Below are 17,981 nucleotides of genomic sequence, written 5' to 3'. Positions count from 1 at the left end.
CTTTATTTATAAAGCGCTGTAAATTTACACAGCGCTGTACATACAATCTTTTTAATTAGACGGTTCCCTGCCCTCAGGCTTACAATCTAAAAAGACATGACATAAAAGGTTCCCTCACCAGGAACCACATCCGACAGACGTCCTATATCGAGTGTATTTACCTGACCCTAAAGGCTAGGGACAGTCTAGGGATTCTGTTAGTGTATCGGCCACCCCGTGCATTAGCGGACTCCCTTAACGAACTGACACAGCTGGTCGCTGAGCTGATGTTGGAGACGCCCAGGCTTCTTGTCCTGGGTGACTTCAACATCTCCCTCACGGCCAGCTATGTTCCACCCGGTGCGGCTCGGGAATTCATGGATACCATGGCGGCCATGGGCCTGTCCCAGCTGATAAAGGGTCCTACGCATTGTGCGGGTAATACTCTTGATTTGGTCTTCTGTTCGGATTTGGAAAATCCGTGGGCGGAGATAACTAATATCTCCCCCCTGTCATGGACGGATCATTTCCTGGTGGAGGCTAAAATCAAGGTCTCTACCCAGATCCCCCCCGGGGGTGGCGGACCTGTTAGGATGGTCCACCCTCGACGGTTGATGGAACCCAAAAGGTTCCAGGAAGCTTTAGAGGGGTACATGGTTGGAAGTGACGGCGACTCTGTTGATGTCCTCACCGGTATCTGGAATACCGGTCTATCAAGGGCTATACACAGTATCGCTCCTAAGCGCCCTCTCAGGCCCGCTTCCAAGCGTAAGCCCTGGTATACGGAAGATCTCCGGGCAAGGAAGTGGGAACTGCGACGGCTAGAGTGCCGTTGGCGGAAATACCTTTGCTTAGACGACAAGGCTCTCCTAGACCAACTGTTAAAGGACTACGGAGAGGCGATACAGGCAGCTAAGAACTCGTTCTATGCTGCCCGTGTCGCGTCCACGGAGTCGCGTCCAGCAGAGTTGTTCAGGGTGGTTAGGGAGCTAACTCAGCTCCCTCCTGCCCTGAACCAGATCCTTGAACCTTCTAAGGCCTGCTGTGACCAATTTAATGACTTCTTCGCGGATAAAACCTCTCGGATAAGCGAAGGTCTTAACGCCGACATTCAGGCAGAACCTAGAGTAGAGGTATCCAGAGCCTCCGTGGACTCCATTAAACTGGATCAGTTTGAGTTGGTCGGTACTGATGATGTGGACAAGATCCTCGGAAGTGTTCGGAAGACGACCTGCTCTCTCGATCCCTGTCCCTCGTGGCTAGTGGCCCAGGGGGGACCGGCGGTAACTTTATTGTTACGCCGGATCATTAATACATCTTTGAGGGAAGGGCAATTTCCATCAGAATTAAAATTGGCCATTGTAAAACCTATATTAAAAAAGCCCTCCCTCGACCCCCTGGTACATAATAATTATCGGCCAGTCTCGCTGCTGCCATTTTTGGGGAAGGTGATCGAGAGGGCAGTTGCGATCCAGCTTCAGGCGGTCTTGGATGAAACGGATTATCTGGACCCATTTCAAACTGGCTTCCGGGCGGGTTATGGGGTTGAGACGGCCATGGTCGCCTTGGTCGATGATCTCCGTCTGGGCATCAACAGGGGAAGCGTGTCCCTGTTGGTGCTCTTGGACATCTCAGCGGCTTTCGATACCATAGACCATGGTATCCTTCTGGAGCGCCTGGCAGAGGTGGGAATCAGGGGCACTGCTCTCCAGTGGTTCCGGTCCTACCTCTCCGGGAGGTCCCAGATGGTGCAGCTGGGAGACGTGTGCTCCGATGAGCGGGCCCTTAAAACTGGGGTCCCTCAAGGAGCCATTCTGTCTCCCATGCTATTCAACATTTACATGAAACCGCTGGGAGAGATCATCCGGAGACATGGGGCGCGGGGTTATCAGTACGCTGATGACACCCAAATCATTTTCTCTATGTCTCCGACTGATGCAGTGACCGAGGATGGCGTCTCTCCTCTCGTGGCGTGCCTGGAGTCAGTAATGGGCTGGATGAGGGAAAACCGACTCAAATTGAATCCAGAGAAAACGGAGGTACTTGTGATAGGTTCCCCTGGCCCAGGAATGGCGGTACAGTGGTGCCTCGGGTTACAAAAGTAATTCGTTCCGCGGCCGCTTTCGTAACCCGAAAAGCCTTCGTAAGCCGAATTGCCATAGGCGCTAATGGGGAAAAGCCGCGATTCCGTGCGAAAAAGCCGAAAAAAGCACCAAAAGTTTTTTCGTAACCCGAAAAAACATTCGTAACCCGGAACAATAATTCCCTATGGGATTTTTTCGTATCCCGAAAATTTCGTAACCTGGGTATTTCGTATCCCGAGGTACCACTGTAGTTCCACCTGTCCTGAACGGGGTCACGCTCCCTGTGAAGGACTCTGTGCGCAGTCTGGGGGTGCTTCTTGATTCATCGCTTCACCTGACTGCTCAGGTGAATGCGACGGTCAAGAGCAGTCAGGTGAAGCGATGAATCAAGAAGCACCTGTCATCAGCTTCGGCTTATTCGCCAGCTGCGCCCATACCTGGCCCAGAGGGACCTTGAAACTGTTGTACATGCTCTGGTAACCTCGAGATTGGACTTCTGCAATGCACTCTGCATGGGGCAACCCTTATACCAAACCCGGAAGCTACAAATGGTACAGAATATGGCAGCCAGGCTGGTCACTGGTACTTCCAGGGCCAGCCACATAACACCGGTGCTTCAAGATCTGCATTGGCTGCCTATTCGCTTCCGGGCACAATATAAGGTGTTGGTGATAACCTATAAAGCCCTAAATGGCTTGGGCCCAGGATACCTGAAGGACCGCCTCTCCCTGTACATTCCGTCCCGCACCCTCAGAACATCTGGGCAGCAACTCCTTAGGGTGCCAGGGGCCAGGCTTTCCTCTACCACACAAGGAAGTCTTTTTCCATCGCTGCCCCGGCCCTTTGGAATACGCTGCCCTCAGAGCTCCGCTCGGCCACCTCCCTGGCCCAATTTAGAAAGGATGTCAAAACCTTTCTGTTTAAGATCGCATTCCCCCAATCACAGTCCTAGTAGGCCTCCCCTCCTCCGTACTCTGCAAGAGGATTGGCTACGGGGGCCTTTGTCTTGTTTTTATATTGATTCTGTAGTTAATGTTGATGTTTTAAATTGTTATTTGTTATGTTTTATGATGTAAACCGCCCTGATCTCAGGAAGGGCGGTATATAAATAAAAGTTTTATTTATTATTTATTTTAAGGGAAAGGTGGTGGGGCTAGTAGGCTAATACATATAAAGTACATACCTGTGTTCTCATTTTAATTTGTTGTTTTGAAATTTCCATTTTGAAAGTGGCCACAGCTGTTCAAATTGCAGTTCCTATTCCCCTTCCTTCACTTGTGTGTCTGTTACCTTTGTTTAGGTAAGATAGTAGGAACCGCGTCATGAGGTATTGTAGCTCATTTTGTTCTTGGTAAGTTTTTTTTGCTAGAGAACATGGTGTAGTTTGAGCATTGGACTATGACTGTGGAGGCCAGGATTTAAATCCCAGCTCAGCCATGTAAACCCACTAGATGACCTTGGGCCTCAGAGGATGGCAATGGCAAGCCCCCTTTGGAAAAAAATTGCTAGGCATGCCTTAGGGCCACCATAACTCTGAAATGACCTGAAAGCACGCAACAAGAAGAAGTCTGCAGCATATATTTTTCTGCTTCTGCAATAAGCAGGGAAGCTACCAAATAAGAATCCTTTCACACTACACAGTTATTGAATTATGATTATACTTTAATAATCATAATTCTGTGAGCTATGGGTTCATCCTGTTGAATTCTAGGATGTTTAGCTTGGGGAGACACTAGAGCAGTGATGGCACTGAGTGCCTGAACTCAGTGGCATTCGCACACCAGGTGTCACTGCGTGCTGGAGATGGCACTTTTGGGGGCAGGACATCTGGGAGTGGGATTTTTGTTTTCCGAGGACGGGACATCTGTGGGGAAACCCAAGGAATACTCTCTCAGCCTCAAGCTAGAAATAGCAAAAAAAAAAAAAAAAAAAAAAAAAAAAAAAAAAAAAAAACACCTTAAAAAGAAAACTCCATGATAGTTTCATCTTAGGGTCACCGTAAGTCGGAAATGACTTGAAGGCTCCACCCACACAAGTCACACACTCTTGACTAAGCTTGCCCCATGATAATTTCACCCTAGGGTCACCAGGAACTGGTCCTCGGAAGGGAGGGAGAGTGCTCTGGGCCTATAAGTTGGAAACAACTTGGAGGCACACAACAACAACAAGCATAATAAAGCACAGAGGGCACAGCATGATAACAAGAACAAAGAGAGCCAGTTTGAGCGTGTAACTCTGGAGACCAGAGTTCGCACTCCAGCTCAGCCATGCAACACACTGGGAGACATTGGGCAAGTCATGCTCTCTCAGCCTCAGAGGAAGGCAATGACAAACCTCTGAAGAAATCTTGCCAGGAAAACTCCATGGATGGCTTCATTACACCTCACAAAATGACAGTTCCCAGAATCCCATAGCAAGCTGTGGACCTTCCAGCCAGAAGGGCCAAGTCCTTCAGTTGGAAGGGGTAGGGCTTTTGCCTAGAAGGACCGCACACAGCCCCTCCTTGTCATGACTCAGTTTTCTGTGGGAAATCTAACCCTAGTCATATGCATAGATCTTTTAAACCAATGAAAATTAAATGAATTGTAGCTAAGTAATCCAATTCATTGCAGTGGTTTTGCTCTATTAGGACTAATGTTGGATTTATTAGTAATTAGTGCAGGTTTAGTCTCCCTTATCTGAAATGCTTGAGACCAGAAGTGATTTGGATTTCAGTTTTATTTTTTATTATTATTATTTTTTTAATATTTGCATATGCACAATGAGATACCTTCAAGATGAGAGCCAGGTCTAAACTTGAAATTCATTTATGTTTCTTATACACCTTGAAACATGAAACAAAGTTTCATGAAGCAAAGTTTGTGTACATTGAACAATCAGGAAGCAAAGGTGTCACTATCTCAGCCACCCCATGAAAAACATTTTGGTTTCTGGAATATTTTGGAACTGTGGATAAGGGAGAGTCAGCCTATATCTCTTAGATGCTTTTTTCTAGATAATTCCACAAAAAAACCTTTGAGGTTTCTTACAGCATTTGAAATATACAAAAAATTAAAAATGCAAACAAGAAAAAGCACCCTATATAACAATATCTCTACAGTATGTCTCCCTGGGTAACAAATCATAGGGATAATTAATAGGATTAATGCTATTTTAAAATTGGCAAGTAACATCTCATCAGATGACTAGGAATAGAGAAAGATCTTATCCTACCACTGAAAGAATGATGAAGTTGGCACAGCTCATTGGGAGAGTGTTCTGTAGGTGAAGTATCTCGCCAAGTGTTTCGCATTTCTCTGAGGTGGTTGTGCACTTAAATGTTGAGTTTGTTGGGAATTCCTTTACGGTGGTAGGAATTGTGAAGCCCTCTCAGTGTTGTTGAATTGCAGCTCTCAGCATTCCTTAACACTGGCTGTGTGGGGTAGAATTGGCTTTGCGGGAAAGTACAGTTCAGTAACATCTGGAGAGCCACACAGTCCCACACTGGCAAAGAGGAACTGCTTCTCCAAGGTGTGATTGAATCTACACTGTTGTACCAGCATGGACATATGTATGTAAGAGAGAACACCAGGATTGTGTGGATAGATGTAAAGATACTGTGTCTGCCTTCTTTAGCAACCTTTTAGATTGTGATTCTTGTAATAGACTGGTCTTCAGTCTGATCCACCGAGGCTTCTCATATGCTATGTTATGCTGGATGTAACATAAAGAGCTCTGCTGGATCAGATTGAATGGCTGTGCAGTCATGTGTTTCCACTTCCCACATAGGGGCCAACTAAATGCCTTTGGAAGTCCACAAGCAGGAGACAAAAGTAATAGTAGAACAAGGTTCCACAGCAACCTTTCCAACTTGCCTGCTGGGCATTAGAAGGTCCAAATTAGCCACAATGAATAATTAAAGCTTTTGATACACCTGTCCTCCTCTATTTCTTTTCTATGCCCTTTTTAGTTTGCCAGTGTATTGGCAAAGTCCGTAAGTTCACTATGTTTTGTAAAGCAATAGATTCTTAATCCTCAGACAAACAATAATTGTTGGATCACCTTGAGTGCTAGTGTTAGGAAATAGGGAGGAAACCTATATGTGGTATGCCCCACCTTACCTCACTGCAGACCAAATGGTGTCAGGAAGCCTGGCCACATCCACATCATTGAGGTCCTGGCCAAAATGCCAGAGCTTCTCTGCTTGTCATAACATGTGGTTTTGCTTCCCTATGTTCTTGAGAAAAAGAGGGGGAAAGTCATAAATACCAGCTGAGAGTGGCTAGTATAGCATGCCCCTCACTCTCTGGATTGTGTGGGAGAGCAGCATGCTGCCCTCTGTTGTCTCTGAATACAATGGGGATTTCTGACAAGGTGACTAATTTAATAAACCTTGATTATTCCCCCCCCCCTTTCTCACTTTTTTTCTAAACCAAAAGCCACAACCATGGGAACCTTTCCTTCTAGAGAAGATACATCAAACCTATTGGCCTCTAAGTAACCAACTCACAGAATTATTCCCTTCTTTCTTTATTCCAGCAGATGATGACTCAGTAAGTGAAAAAGAAAAGGAAGGAAGTGTTCAGCAGGAGGGCCCCAGAAGAGAGCTATCAGAAGAGAGATATACAGAAGAGAGATGTTGTATTAGGCACCTGATGGCAGTCCATTCAGGAGCACCTCTCTTTGAATGCTCTCATTGTGGGAAAGGTTTCACAAAACAGAAAGATTTCATTAGCCACCAAATGACAGACCACACGGAGAACAACGGTGATATGTGTCCTGACAGTGGGACAAGTGACAGGGAAAAAATGTCCCTAGTCAAACATCAGACGCCTCATATGGGAGAATTTTCTTGTAAAGACCCAAATTGTACAGATAATTTTGAAGACAACAGATTTTTTGTCAGTCATTGTAGAATGAATGAAAAAGAGCAGCCTCATCAACACTTGGATTATCAGATGCATTTTCTGGAGGGAAGTAACCCAGAAGGTTACGTTGGGACATGCTCTGAGTGTGGAAAATGTTTCAGAAATGAGAGATGTTTTGTTAACCCTCAGAGAACGCACATGCAAGAGCAATCATATAAGCAAGAAGGTGAAGAAGAGCCACTCCCTGCAAATCAGACAAACCAGTTAAATATGAAATGTGAGATGTGCTTCGATTGTGAAAAACTGATCTGCACCAATTTAGTGCTGGCTGAACCAAAGACTGAAATGGAACAGGACCTCTATATATGCCCTGATTGTGGGAAAACATTCCAAGACAGCCGATGTTTTGCTAACCATCAGAGAATCCATGGAAAAGAACAGAATAAAAAAGAGTCCCAGCAGGAAGCCTATGGGGAAGAAGTGCTGCCTTCTGAAGAAAGATGCTATCAGTGCCCTACCTGCAAGAGAGCGTATTCAACACGTTATAATCTCAGGAGGCATCAGCAAATCCACACAGAGTGCAAATCCAATAAACGTTCCAGCCTGGGAAAGAGATCTTCCTGTAAATGGTCCTTCAGTGAGAATCAGAATGCCCAAGGCAAAGGAGAGCATCAGTATAAATGCTCTTACTGTGGGAAAGCCTTCAAAGTGAAAGGTAGTCTCTGCAAACACCAGAAGATTCACATAAAAGGCAAGCCCTATAAGTGCAATGTCTGTGGGAAAGCCTTTGCCTACAGATACACTCTTGCTTATCATCAGGAATCCCACATTAAAGAACAGATGTACCAGCATAAATGCTCTTATTGTCGGAAAACCTTCAGTATGCAGTCATACCTCCGTAGGCACCAGCAACTGCACATGGGGAGCAAACCCTATTCTTGTGGTGTCTGTGGGAAAGCCTTTGCCTATCGATATGCCCTAACTCGTCATCAGGAAATACATGTGGAAGGACCATCCCAAAAATGCTCTTTCTGCTGGAAAGCCTTCCAAACCAATTATTCTCTCAGTAGACATAAGCGCATCCACACAGACACAAGGTCCTACCAATGCTCTATTTGTGGGAAAGTCTTTGGAAGAAAATATTCCCTCTTTCGACACCAGGACATGCATGAAAAAAGAAGCTCTGGTAACATGTCCAGTAGTGGGAAAGATCCTAATAACAGCTTGAACACAGTTAAAGATGAGGCTGGCACCCCAGAAAAAAATTCTAACATCTGGCCAGACAGTTCAACCTTTGCTGGAAATCAGGGTGTCCAAAAGGATGGGGAAATCCCTGAAAACCCTGAGGGTATTGGTAGTTCCCGCTGCACTAAAAACCAGAACACCCACTTGGGAGAAAACCCTGCTCTAGGGTTAGCACCTGAGAGACTATCCTAGATAACTCAATGCTTCCTAAAAACCCAGTTAGCCATGACAATGACAATGTTAATAAATGCTTTGAATATCTAAACTCATCTAGGTGTCAGAGGATCTTCATGAAAGAAAACACTCCTGAATCTTTCAGGAGTGTGAAAAGCTCACAGCTCACTGAACACCAGAACAGCCACATTGAACAAAATTGTATGAAAGGATTGGCAGTTGAAAAAAAAATAACAGATGGCTCAGTGCTCACTCAAGAACAAGGTCATGGAGAAGGAAATGTCAGTAGAAAGACCGATAATTCAATCTACTCTGGATATTGGGATGTCCATACAGAAGAAAATCGTCCTGAGTGCTCTCAGATTGTAGGGGCCTTCATGGCTAGCTTAACTCTGACCAAGCATAAAGGGAACATAAAAGAAGATTCTTTTAAAAGGTTAGATGGTAAGAAATCCTTTAAGCGCAGCACACGTCATCAGAGAATCACAAAGAGGGAAAAAGACATATATGTTCTGACTGTGGGAAATCTTGCAGAGACAAAGGCCTGTTACAGACTGCCAAAATAAAGCTGCTTTGGCTCTCTTTGGAGGTATGCTGTTTAAATGATGCATGCATCCTAAGAATTCGGAAGCTGCACCAAAGCTGCACTCCAGTGCTTAAGAATGGAGTGTGGCTTTGGCGCGACCTCCGGACTCTTAGGACCCATGCATCATTTAAATAGCATACCTCCAAAGAGACTCAAAGCAGCTTTATTTTGGCAGTCTGTAACAGGCCAAATATTCTCTCACTAGACATCAAAGAATCAATTCCTCAGAGAGACCATATAATTGCCAAACCTGTAGTAAAAGCTTTTGCCATTACAAAGACCTTGCAAGGCATCAGACAACCCATTCGGATATTAGACCGTACCTATGCACTGAATGTGGGAAACACTTCAAGACAAAATCGGCCGTTGTCAAACATCAAAATGCCCACAAAGACTGAAACCTTATTGTTGCTCTTACTGTGGCAAAAGAGTCACAACAAGCTCAATTCTTCGTTGTCACCTGAGAATCCATACAGGAGAGAAGCCATATAAGTGTACGGTGTGTGGGAAAGGTTATGTGATTATGTCATCCCTTAAAAAACATTTAGAGACACTTTTTAAAAAATGAACTCAGAGGTTCCCTGTGATGGAAAACAGCCTGATCCAATTTCTTAATAAGTTTTCCTGTGACTGTTGGGTGATGAAATGAGACAATCCTTGATGGTCTAAGAGTGGTGTTATAGAACTCTACTTAGGATCTGTGGGACGGAAATGCATCTTATATTTTCAGAAGATCCAGATTCTTTGTGTAGGTGATAAACTAAACTCTTCCCTCCACATTCGCTGGGGTTAGAGGCACAGGACTGCAAATAACAAAAACACTGTGGCTTTATCTGAGTGAACACCTCTCTAAGAATCTCTAGGTCCTCCAGTGCAACTCTGTGGGCAACGTCTGCCAGAAATTGACCATAGAATTGTGCTGGAGGACTATAAATGCCTAGTGGAGTGTTCTCTAGGAATCTCTAGGTCTTTCAGTGCAACATTTGGTTAAAGTTGGCCACAGAGTTGCACTGGAGGACCTAGATTTTTCTAGAGAGAACATATAACATCTGTGAATAATCAAAGCCACAAAAGTCAAAGCCGCAAATGTGGAGAGACGAGTGTACCTCAGAAACAGAAACTTGAAGCCTCAAAACACTTGGATGTCTTAGCGGAAGAGACAGGCATCCTCACAACCTGTGATATAGATTTTTCTTTGAACATGACTGGAGAGACATGGGTGATGGATAGTAGAGAAGGAAAATTATTATGGAAACCATGAAGTGACTGGTTGACTTTGTTGAAGTAAGAGTGTATGTGTATGGAGGTGCTGAGGCAATGCCTACTCATAATTCCTCTTAAACATCACACACACACACCCCAGGTTAAAAAAAAATGAAATATTGTTAAATTCATCAAATTTGAGTTGACATTGAAATGGTCTGAATTCCAATTCAGAACTCTGCTCTCATACTCTGGCCATTGCCTTAAGTAACTTTCTGTTGTAAATTAGGTCATTGGGAACATTTGCTCTCCAGATGTTATATCCTACAACTCCCACACTCCTTTAACATTGGCCATGTTGGGTAGAAGGGATGAAATTTGTAGACCAAAACATCTGCAGAGCCAGATGTTTCCCCATACATATTGTATGTAAAAAGTTTTTGTTGTTGTTCTTGTTACTACTCTCGTTCTTCTAATCTCTCTGTGTGATTAACCATTCAGTAGTGTGCCAGTAGATTGGACCTACTTAGGTAAGGTTCACAAAAATATCAAAGGCATACTTTGCTATTTATTCAGTCAAAATAAGGTCATAGCCAGCCTTCCTTGATCGGTGTGGCTGTCATATTGTGGCTATCCTATTTCCATGGTGTGCCTCAAAGAAATAAATAGAAAATGAGTGATTTCCTCATAACTGATAGAAACTTCTAGAACCCTCTCGCCAAACCCAAATGTTGTGTGTATTTTAGTGCCTACGAATGGTTGCTGTGAAAAACAGAAGTCAAATAAGAATTTATTTTTAAGTGCATAATCTTTTATCTACTTATAATGAACATCTTCAAATAAACCCTTGTGCAGAAAAAAAGAGTCATAAGTTTATGCAGGCTCTGAAAACCAAACAAAACTAATTTACTAATATCTTGAGCTAAGTGAGGGGAGCATTAGTGCGTTCACAAACCATTCACTCTTTGGTGAACTTAAGCCATTCCCACGGTATATTTGGGAAGGTGTTTCAGGAAACTTAGGATGCGCCTACGCTGTACAAGTAATACAGTTTGACCCCACTTTAAGTATTGTAGCACCATTCTATGATATCCTGGGGTTTGTAGCATTACAGGGTGTTTAGCTTTCTTTGCTAAAGAGTGCTGGTGATGCCTCACAAAACTACAAATGCCAGGATTCTGTAGGATGAAGCTGTAGCAGTTAAAGTAGTGTCAAGCTGCATTATTTCTACAGTGTAGATGCACCCTGACAATAATCCACTCTTTATAGCAGTAGTGGCAAGGGGTTTCATTTGGCCCCTGGTAGAGAGTTGAGATTTTTACATCAGGTTGGTGTTGTGTAACATGTGTGCAGTTCCATGTCGTGCCCCTTCCCCTGCTCTGTTAGCCATCAAGCCCTGGGAGGAAGCTGCTGAAACTGCTCCTTACTGGTAGAGAAGGAAGGAATGGGGAGGATAAATATTCAGCTGGCCTGGGCTTGGAGGGGAGAAAAAAATGAGCATCTGCTGCCAGGTGTCATTTTCCTTCCCTTCAGAACAAAGACCAGCTTTTCTTCGCCCTCTGAATTGCTTCCCTGCCTCATCACTGGAGTGCGAAGCCTTGGATGGGGTGTAAGAGCCTAGACACCTATGCTTTTATCCAGAAAGAGACATAACGGACATGAAAAACACTAATACAATTCTGTTCAGAATTTCCCCCCACTCCTCATCCACCTTACCAAAAAAACAGGGCCATACTGGCACTGCACTTGAGCGTGCCTTCAACTTTAGGCTGTAAGAATACCTTCCAAGGAGAACACCATAAACACCTTGCAGCCTTGGTGGAGCAGTGCTTAAATGCTGGTGCTGCAGCCACAATATTGTGAGTTCAATCTTGGGGGGTTTCAAGATCAACTCAGCCTTCCATCCTTTTGTAGATTGGTAAAACAACTACCCAGATTGTTGGAGGCAATTGGCTTGCAGATTGTAAACTGCTTAGAGACTGGTTAGTTCAGTATGAAGCGGTATAGAAATGTAAATACTGTTGCCAAATACTATTACCGTATTAGACTATCTTGTCCACCATCTTGTTTCCCATGGTGGCCAACCAAATGCCTCACTGAAAGTCCTAAGCATTCACGCCACCTTGTCTCACTGGTTCCCAGTAACTGGTATTAAGAAGAGCACACAACCTCCAGGTACTGGAGGTACAAAATCTTGTTAAGAAACCCCCGTGATAGGTTTGCCTTAGGGTCACCATAAATCGGAAGGGATTTGAAGGCATACAACAACAACCTATGTTCATTCTTGATTTGTATCAAATACACGAATCCTCTTAAATCCAGACCACAGATCAAGGTTATAACTGTAGTTGGACTGAATGAACACATCTGTCTTTGACTAGAAGGACTGTAGGGTAGATTTGTGTATGCCACTGTTAAAACAATCGGTGCAGGGAGCAGATTAATGTAAGCAAAATTATATCATCTTTTATCATATCAATTTCCTGGGCTTTACTGAACACAAAATATACCATCTGAGGCACCAATTATCACGTCCTAGAGTTTTCTGTCTGAGAAGTCTAATTGTCCCCAAACCTCAGGATGCATTCACTGGCAATTAAAGTGAAATCATAATGCTACAATTGTGTAGTGTGAAAAGGCCTCAGGTGTAGCCATCATAAATATAGTTGTCCCTCTGTATCCATGAATATAACCATCCACAGTTGGAAAACATTAAAAAATATAAAAATTCCAACAAATTGATTTTGCCATTTTATATAAGAGACACCATTTCACTGTGCCATGTATACCAAGGGCCCACTGTAACAACAAGTAGTAGTCCAGCAATGGATTTATGGCCAATTTCTCATGCATTTTACTGCCTGGTGGTTGATGGATTCTCAAAAAGACTACTGGACTTAAATGGATTTTGAGCTGAGTCACTTGTTACGTTCTCAAGGAACCTTGTTTGCAATACAATCACAGAACACTCAAGTCTTAAGAAATCCAGAGTATTTGCTGTGATTTTATTATTTTTTTTAGCTTTAAAACTGATTGACTGCGGGAATGTAGAAAAATAGTTGCCAAGAGGTAGTTGGTCAGTTCATTGCTGTAGAGAGGTATTTGGAATCACATACAATATGAATATATATGGAATTGCTTGGTTTTCTTAGTTGGCACATGTTGACTGAGAGCCAGTGTGGTGTAGTGGTTTGAGCATTGGACTACAATTCTGGGTTTGAATCCTTGCTCAGCCATGGAAACTCACTGGGTGACCTTGCACAGTCTCTCAGCCTCAGATGAAGGCAAAAGCAAACCCCCTCTGAAGAAAATTGCCAAGAAAACCCACAATAGGTTCGCCTTAGGGTTGCCATAAGTTTGAAATGACTTGAAGGCACACAATAAATACCTCATGCAAAGGGATCTTGCATGGATAGGTCTTTGAACAAGTATCTTAGTTAACAAAGCAGATGTATTGCTGGTCATTCCTCCTTTATCCGGGGGGGGGGGGGGGGGGATGGTATGAGAGGTAGAAATATAGAAAGAAAAGGGGAAGGTTTCTAGAGACACAACAGTTCAGCATGTTTCAACATACTTTTTATTCAAAAGTAACAGTGTGCAAATGTGAAATGAAACAACCTGGTCGAGTAAGTCCTGCACAACTAAACAAAAACCTAGAGACCACTTGCAGGTTTACTCCAAAATTCATCATGGGATGACTTTTTATGTCACTAGCCTCCAGTTCAGATTTCCATTTTTGTAGCTAGGCCTACTGATCTATGCCTTTTCAACATGGTGGTGGTAGCTGTGAAACAGGCTTATCTGCTAGCCCAGGGGTAGGCAATCTTTTTGAGCCGGGGGCCGGGTTGCTGTCCCTCAGACAACTGGGGGGCCGAAGCCAAAAAATAAATAATTAAATAATTTTTAAAAATTATATACTTCCAGGTATATCTGGGCAGCAACTACTTAGGGTGCCAGGGGCTAGGTTGACCTCCACCACGAGGAGGTCATTTTCCATCGTCGCCCCGGCCCTTTGGAACACGCTGCCCATTGAGCTCCGCTTGGCCACCTCCCTGGCCCAATTTAGAAAGGATCTTAAAACCTTTCTATTTCAGGATGCATTCCCCGATTAAAGTCCAGTGGGCCTCCCTTCCGCTTTTGTGACAAAGAGGACAGGCTAACGGGGCTTTATTCTGTTTGTGTATTGTTTTAACCTTGTTGTTTATGATGTATATGATGTGTTTTATTGTTTTAATATGCTGTAAACCGCCCTGATCTTCGGAAGGGCGGTATAAAAATAAAGTTTTATTATTATTATTATTATTATTATTATTATATAAACCGGGACAAATGTAGGACAACATTTTCAAATGGTGGACACTTTTTTAAAAAAAGTGGAGGACACGCAAAAAAATTTGCTGATTTTTTAAAAAATGTTAATATAAATGCATGTTTCTGAGGCATCTATAGACAATTGCCCCCCTTGACCCTGCGCGCAAGAGGCCAGAGGCCAAAGGCCCCGGCGGCAATCAGCGGCAGGACCGGGCTGGGGCTGGTCCCAAGGCCTCGCCGGGCCGCATCTGGCCCGTGGGCCGCAGGTTGCCTACCCCTGTGCTAGCCTCTTTACTTTCTGCTTTGTTTCCATGCTTGGGAAGTATTCTAGCAGCAGCTATTGCTTACTTTGCCTGTTGTAGGCAGACACATATTAACTACCCTTTATTTCAGGTATGCTGGTAAACCCACCCAAAGTCTGTATTTCTCTATTTCTTCTTTGTGGTCTGTACGAATCACACAAATGGGTTATTATTCTGTGCCTGTACAGTAAGCTTTGGAACCTTCTTGGAGAGACTAGAGGCATTTTGGGGGCAGCCCCTTCCACTCTCCAACTGCCTTCACCAGTTGGTTTCCTGCCTAAACCCTCAGTTCCTTTTGTCTGCCGCAGGAGCAGCAGCATCTAGGGACTCTTCAGAGAGTCATTTTCCTGTCAGACTTTACAAAAAACTCCATTTGACAGGATCAATCTGCGTTTGGGTGGTAATTTTTTAACATTGTTGTTCATATTTTGAAACAAAACACTGCAATTTGTTAGAGAATCGCATACTTAAATGTAAATTTAAATTCTGAGGTAAAGTAGTTTTAACGACAGCTTGCACTGCAATTACTTAGAGAATTGCGCACTTTAATGTAAATCTAAATTCTGAGGTAAAATTGTTTTAAGGGCAGCTTGCACTGCAATTTTTTTAGAGAATTGCATACTTAAATATGAATCTAAATTCTGAGGTAAAGTTGTTTTAATGGCAGCTTGCCTCTCCTTCCCATTTGGCAATGCCCTTTCCTTTCTGAGGGAATTTCTTTTAATGAAACGGCCGCTCGCCGCAGTTTGTGTGTTTGGCAGAGTCCCTTTGTTCTCCTGAGGGGAAAAATGTCAGCCCCCTTTTTGCATCCCTGCTTTGGCCCCTGACTGCCTGGGGTCTCCCAGATTGGCCCGCAGGGGGTCTTACATGGCACCTTCCCCAAGAATCAAGTGGTAGCCAGGTTGCCATCATGGCATGGCCGCCTTCCGTCCTGACACTCCTTTGGGCAAACAAATATTAAAGGCCCAACGTTGGTACCATTTTAAGCTGCACGAGAGGGTTTGAATGCAGCTGGCCTTTCAATTTCTGAGGGCCATTATTGGTACCACCACACACTCCTCGCCACCACCTGGTTGATTTTGTGGCTGCGATTGACTGTTCTCCAGAGCCAATGTGGCTGATGCGCGTTCGGATTTGAGGCCAGCTACCAGCGAGCGCTCTGTTGATTTGGAGCCATGATTTTCTCCTCTAGATATCAACAACTATCTGGAAATTTTTGTTCCCAGGACTCATTCATGATGGATTGACAGCATGTCACTCCTGCTATACTGTTTACTATCAGTTCTGGCTGTTCTTGCCATGTCATGATGTCCTGGATACAGTTTCTACAGCACATCACGTCATGGGATACCATCCCCACAGGGATTGCTTTCAACCTGACAGTGTGGTGTCCCTTCACTTTTACAATGTTGTGACTAGTCTTACTGACATCACACTAGCCACTATTATTTCTCTTGGACATTTTTGCCAAAATCTACATGTTCATGCTCTAGGTCTTTAAGCAGAGACTGGATGGCCATCTGCTTTGATTGTGAGTTCCTGCATGGCAGAAGGGGGTTGGAGTGGATGGCCCTTTTGGTCTCTTCCAACCCTATGATTCTATGATTCTATGCTGATAGCCTGGAACATTTGCTCAGATACAGTGTGTCTTGTGTGTCATAACAATTGGATCTTGCAATCTTCTCACTTTCCTTCTTGTCAGAAATTTGCTGCGAGTGGATGAGGTAATATTCCTCCTCTCTGATGTCCACGGCAATTGCGTGTGTAATAGATAGAGAGATAGATAGTGTGTGTGTGTGTGTATTACACACAAATACTATATATATATATATGAGAATAGTTATTGTGTGTAAAGTAAACACACACACACATACACTGACATATAGGGTTGCCATAACCCGGCTGCAACTGGGATTTTCCCGGTTTTGGTGGCACCGTCCTCCTCCCGTCACAGGTGCCGCCAATAAACTGGAACAACCCCGGTTGCAGCCGGGTTGCCGCAGCCCATGGGGCCTCGCTGCCCTCCTCCTCCTCCTCCACCGCGCATGGCTGCATGGAGGAAGAGGAGGGTAGTGAGGCCTGGGGCGGAGGAGGCGAAGGTAGAGGTGGTGACTCCCCGCACGGCCATGCCACCCACCACCTCCTCCTCTGCCCCAGGCCACACGGCCGCGTGGAGAAGGTGGAGACGGTGCCTCCTGCGCATGGGCGTGCCACTCTCCCCGCGCAGCTGCGCGGCCTGGGGCTGAGGAGGAGGTGGGTGGCGCGGGGAGGCGGGAGAAGGTGGCGCGCCTGCGTGCAGGAGGCACTGCCTCCGCCTCCTCCACATGGCCACACGGCCTGGGCGGAGGAGGAGGAGGTAGGTGGCGCCTCCTGCGTGCGACCGTGCCACCCTCCCTGCGTCCTGTGCGCGACCGCACCACCCACCTCCTCCTCATCCGCCCCTCCGCCCAGGCCATGCGGCGAATGGAGGAGGGGGAGAAGGAGGAAGAGGAAAAGGAAGAGGGGGGAGGAGGAGAAGGAGGAGGAGAAGGTGAGTGAATGTGTGTGTGAGTGGCCAGAGGCCTCAAGGTGTTTTTATTTTTGGGGGGAGTGCTTTTAATGCCAACAAGTCTCCCTTGTTTTGACAGTGATAGTGTGGTGGTGGTGGTGATGATGATGATGATGATGATATGAGTCAGCTTGAGAGGCATGCAGGCACTGTTTCTGAAGCTGAGAGAGTGTGGCTTTCCAAAGTGCCTTTTCTGTGTGTTTTGGTTCTTTAATGGTGATATTGATATCAGAAAGCCTCTGAGGCAAGGCCAATGTAAATTGCTGTGATTTTTACAAACTCATGCGCAGTGAAGAAAAACCAATGTCCCTTGACCAAGTACACACTTCTGAGAAGTACATTTGGTGCAAGAACGGTGAAACCACCTTGACATGTTCAATATGCATTGCCATGTTAAACCATGCTAAGTGTTGAACCCAAGGGGTTTGGTTATGGAATAAGCCTCTGAAATATGCAAGAGATTGCCACGTTAAGTAAAGCCATGTCAAATGCCCAAATGTGCTGTTTGGAATTGGGGGAGGGGGGTGGCCAGAAAGGGAAGTCCATTTCTGCCATCTGTCTAGGAATAATGCCCAAATGTCCTCCATTTTGATCATGCCTAAGAAACATGCATTTAGATTAACATTTTTTTAAAAGCACCAAAATTTTTCGCGTCTCCTCCATTTTTAGAAACATGTGTCCTACATTTGAAAATGTTGTCCT

General features: G+C 44.7%; 2 protein-coding genes across 5 annotated transcripts in view; one reads left to right on the top strand and one right to left on the bottom strand.

Annotated features, from left to right (window-relative positions):
• The window catches only part of LOC121921800 (zinc finger protein 665-like), a 52,528-nt gene extending 44,053 nt beyond the window's left edge, over positions 1–8,475 (top strand). Inside the window, exon 9 of one of the 3 annotated variants that reach the window (XM_042450349.1) lies at positions 6,582–8,475. In XM_042450349.1, the coding sequence (XP_042306283.1) occupies positions 6,582–8,347 (1,766 nt within the window). In that variant the 3' untranslated portion in view covers positions 8,348–8,475. The remainder of the gene's footprint in view (positions 1–6,581) is intronic. The other 2 variants (XM_042450350.1, XM_042450351.1) reach the window with 2 other exon arrangements.
• The window catches only part of LOC121921898 (zinc finger protein 397-like), a 942,727-nt gene that overhangs the window by 511,177 nt on the left and 413,569 nt on the right, over positions 1–17,981 (bottom strand). The gene's annotated exons all lie outside the window — the stretch shown is intronic.

This window comes from Sceloporus undulatus, chromosome 2 (genome assembly GCF_019175285.1).
Source record: "Sceloporus undulatus isolate JIND9_A2432 ecotype Alabama chromosome 2, SceUnd_v1.1, whole genome shotgun sequence".
Taxonomy (NCBI): Eukaryota; Metazoa; Chordata; class Lepidosauria; order Squamata; family Phrynosomatidae; genus Sceloporus; species Sceloporus undulatus.
Note: the sequence above shows the minus strand (reverse complement) of the source record. Positions and strands in the feature narration are given on the sequence as shown.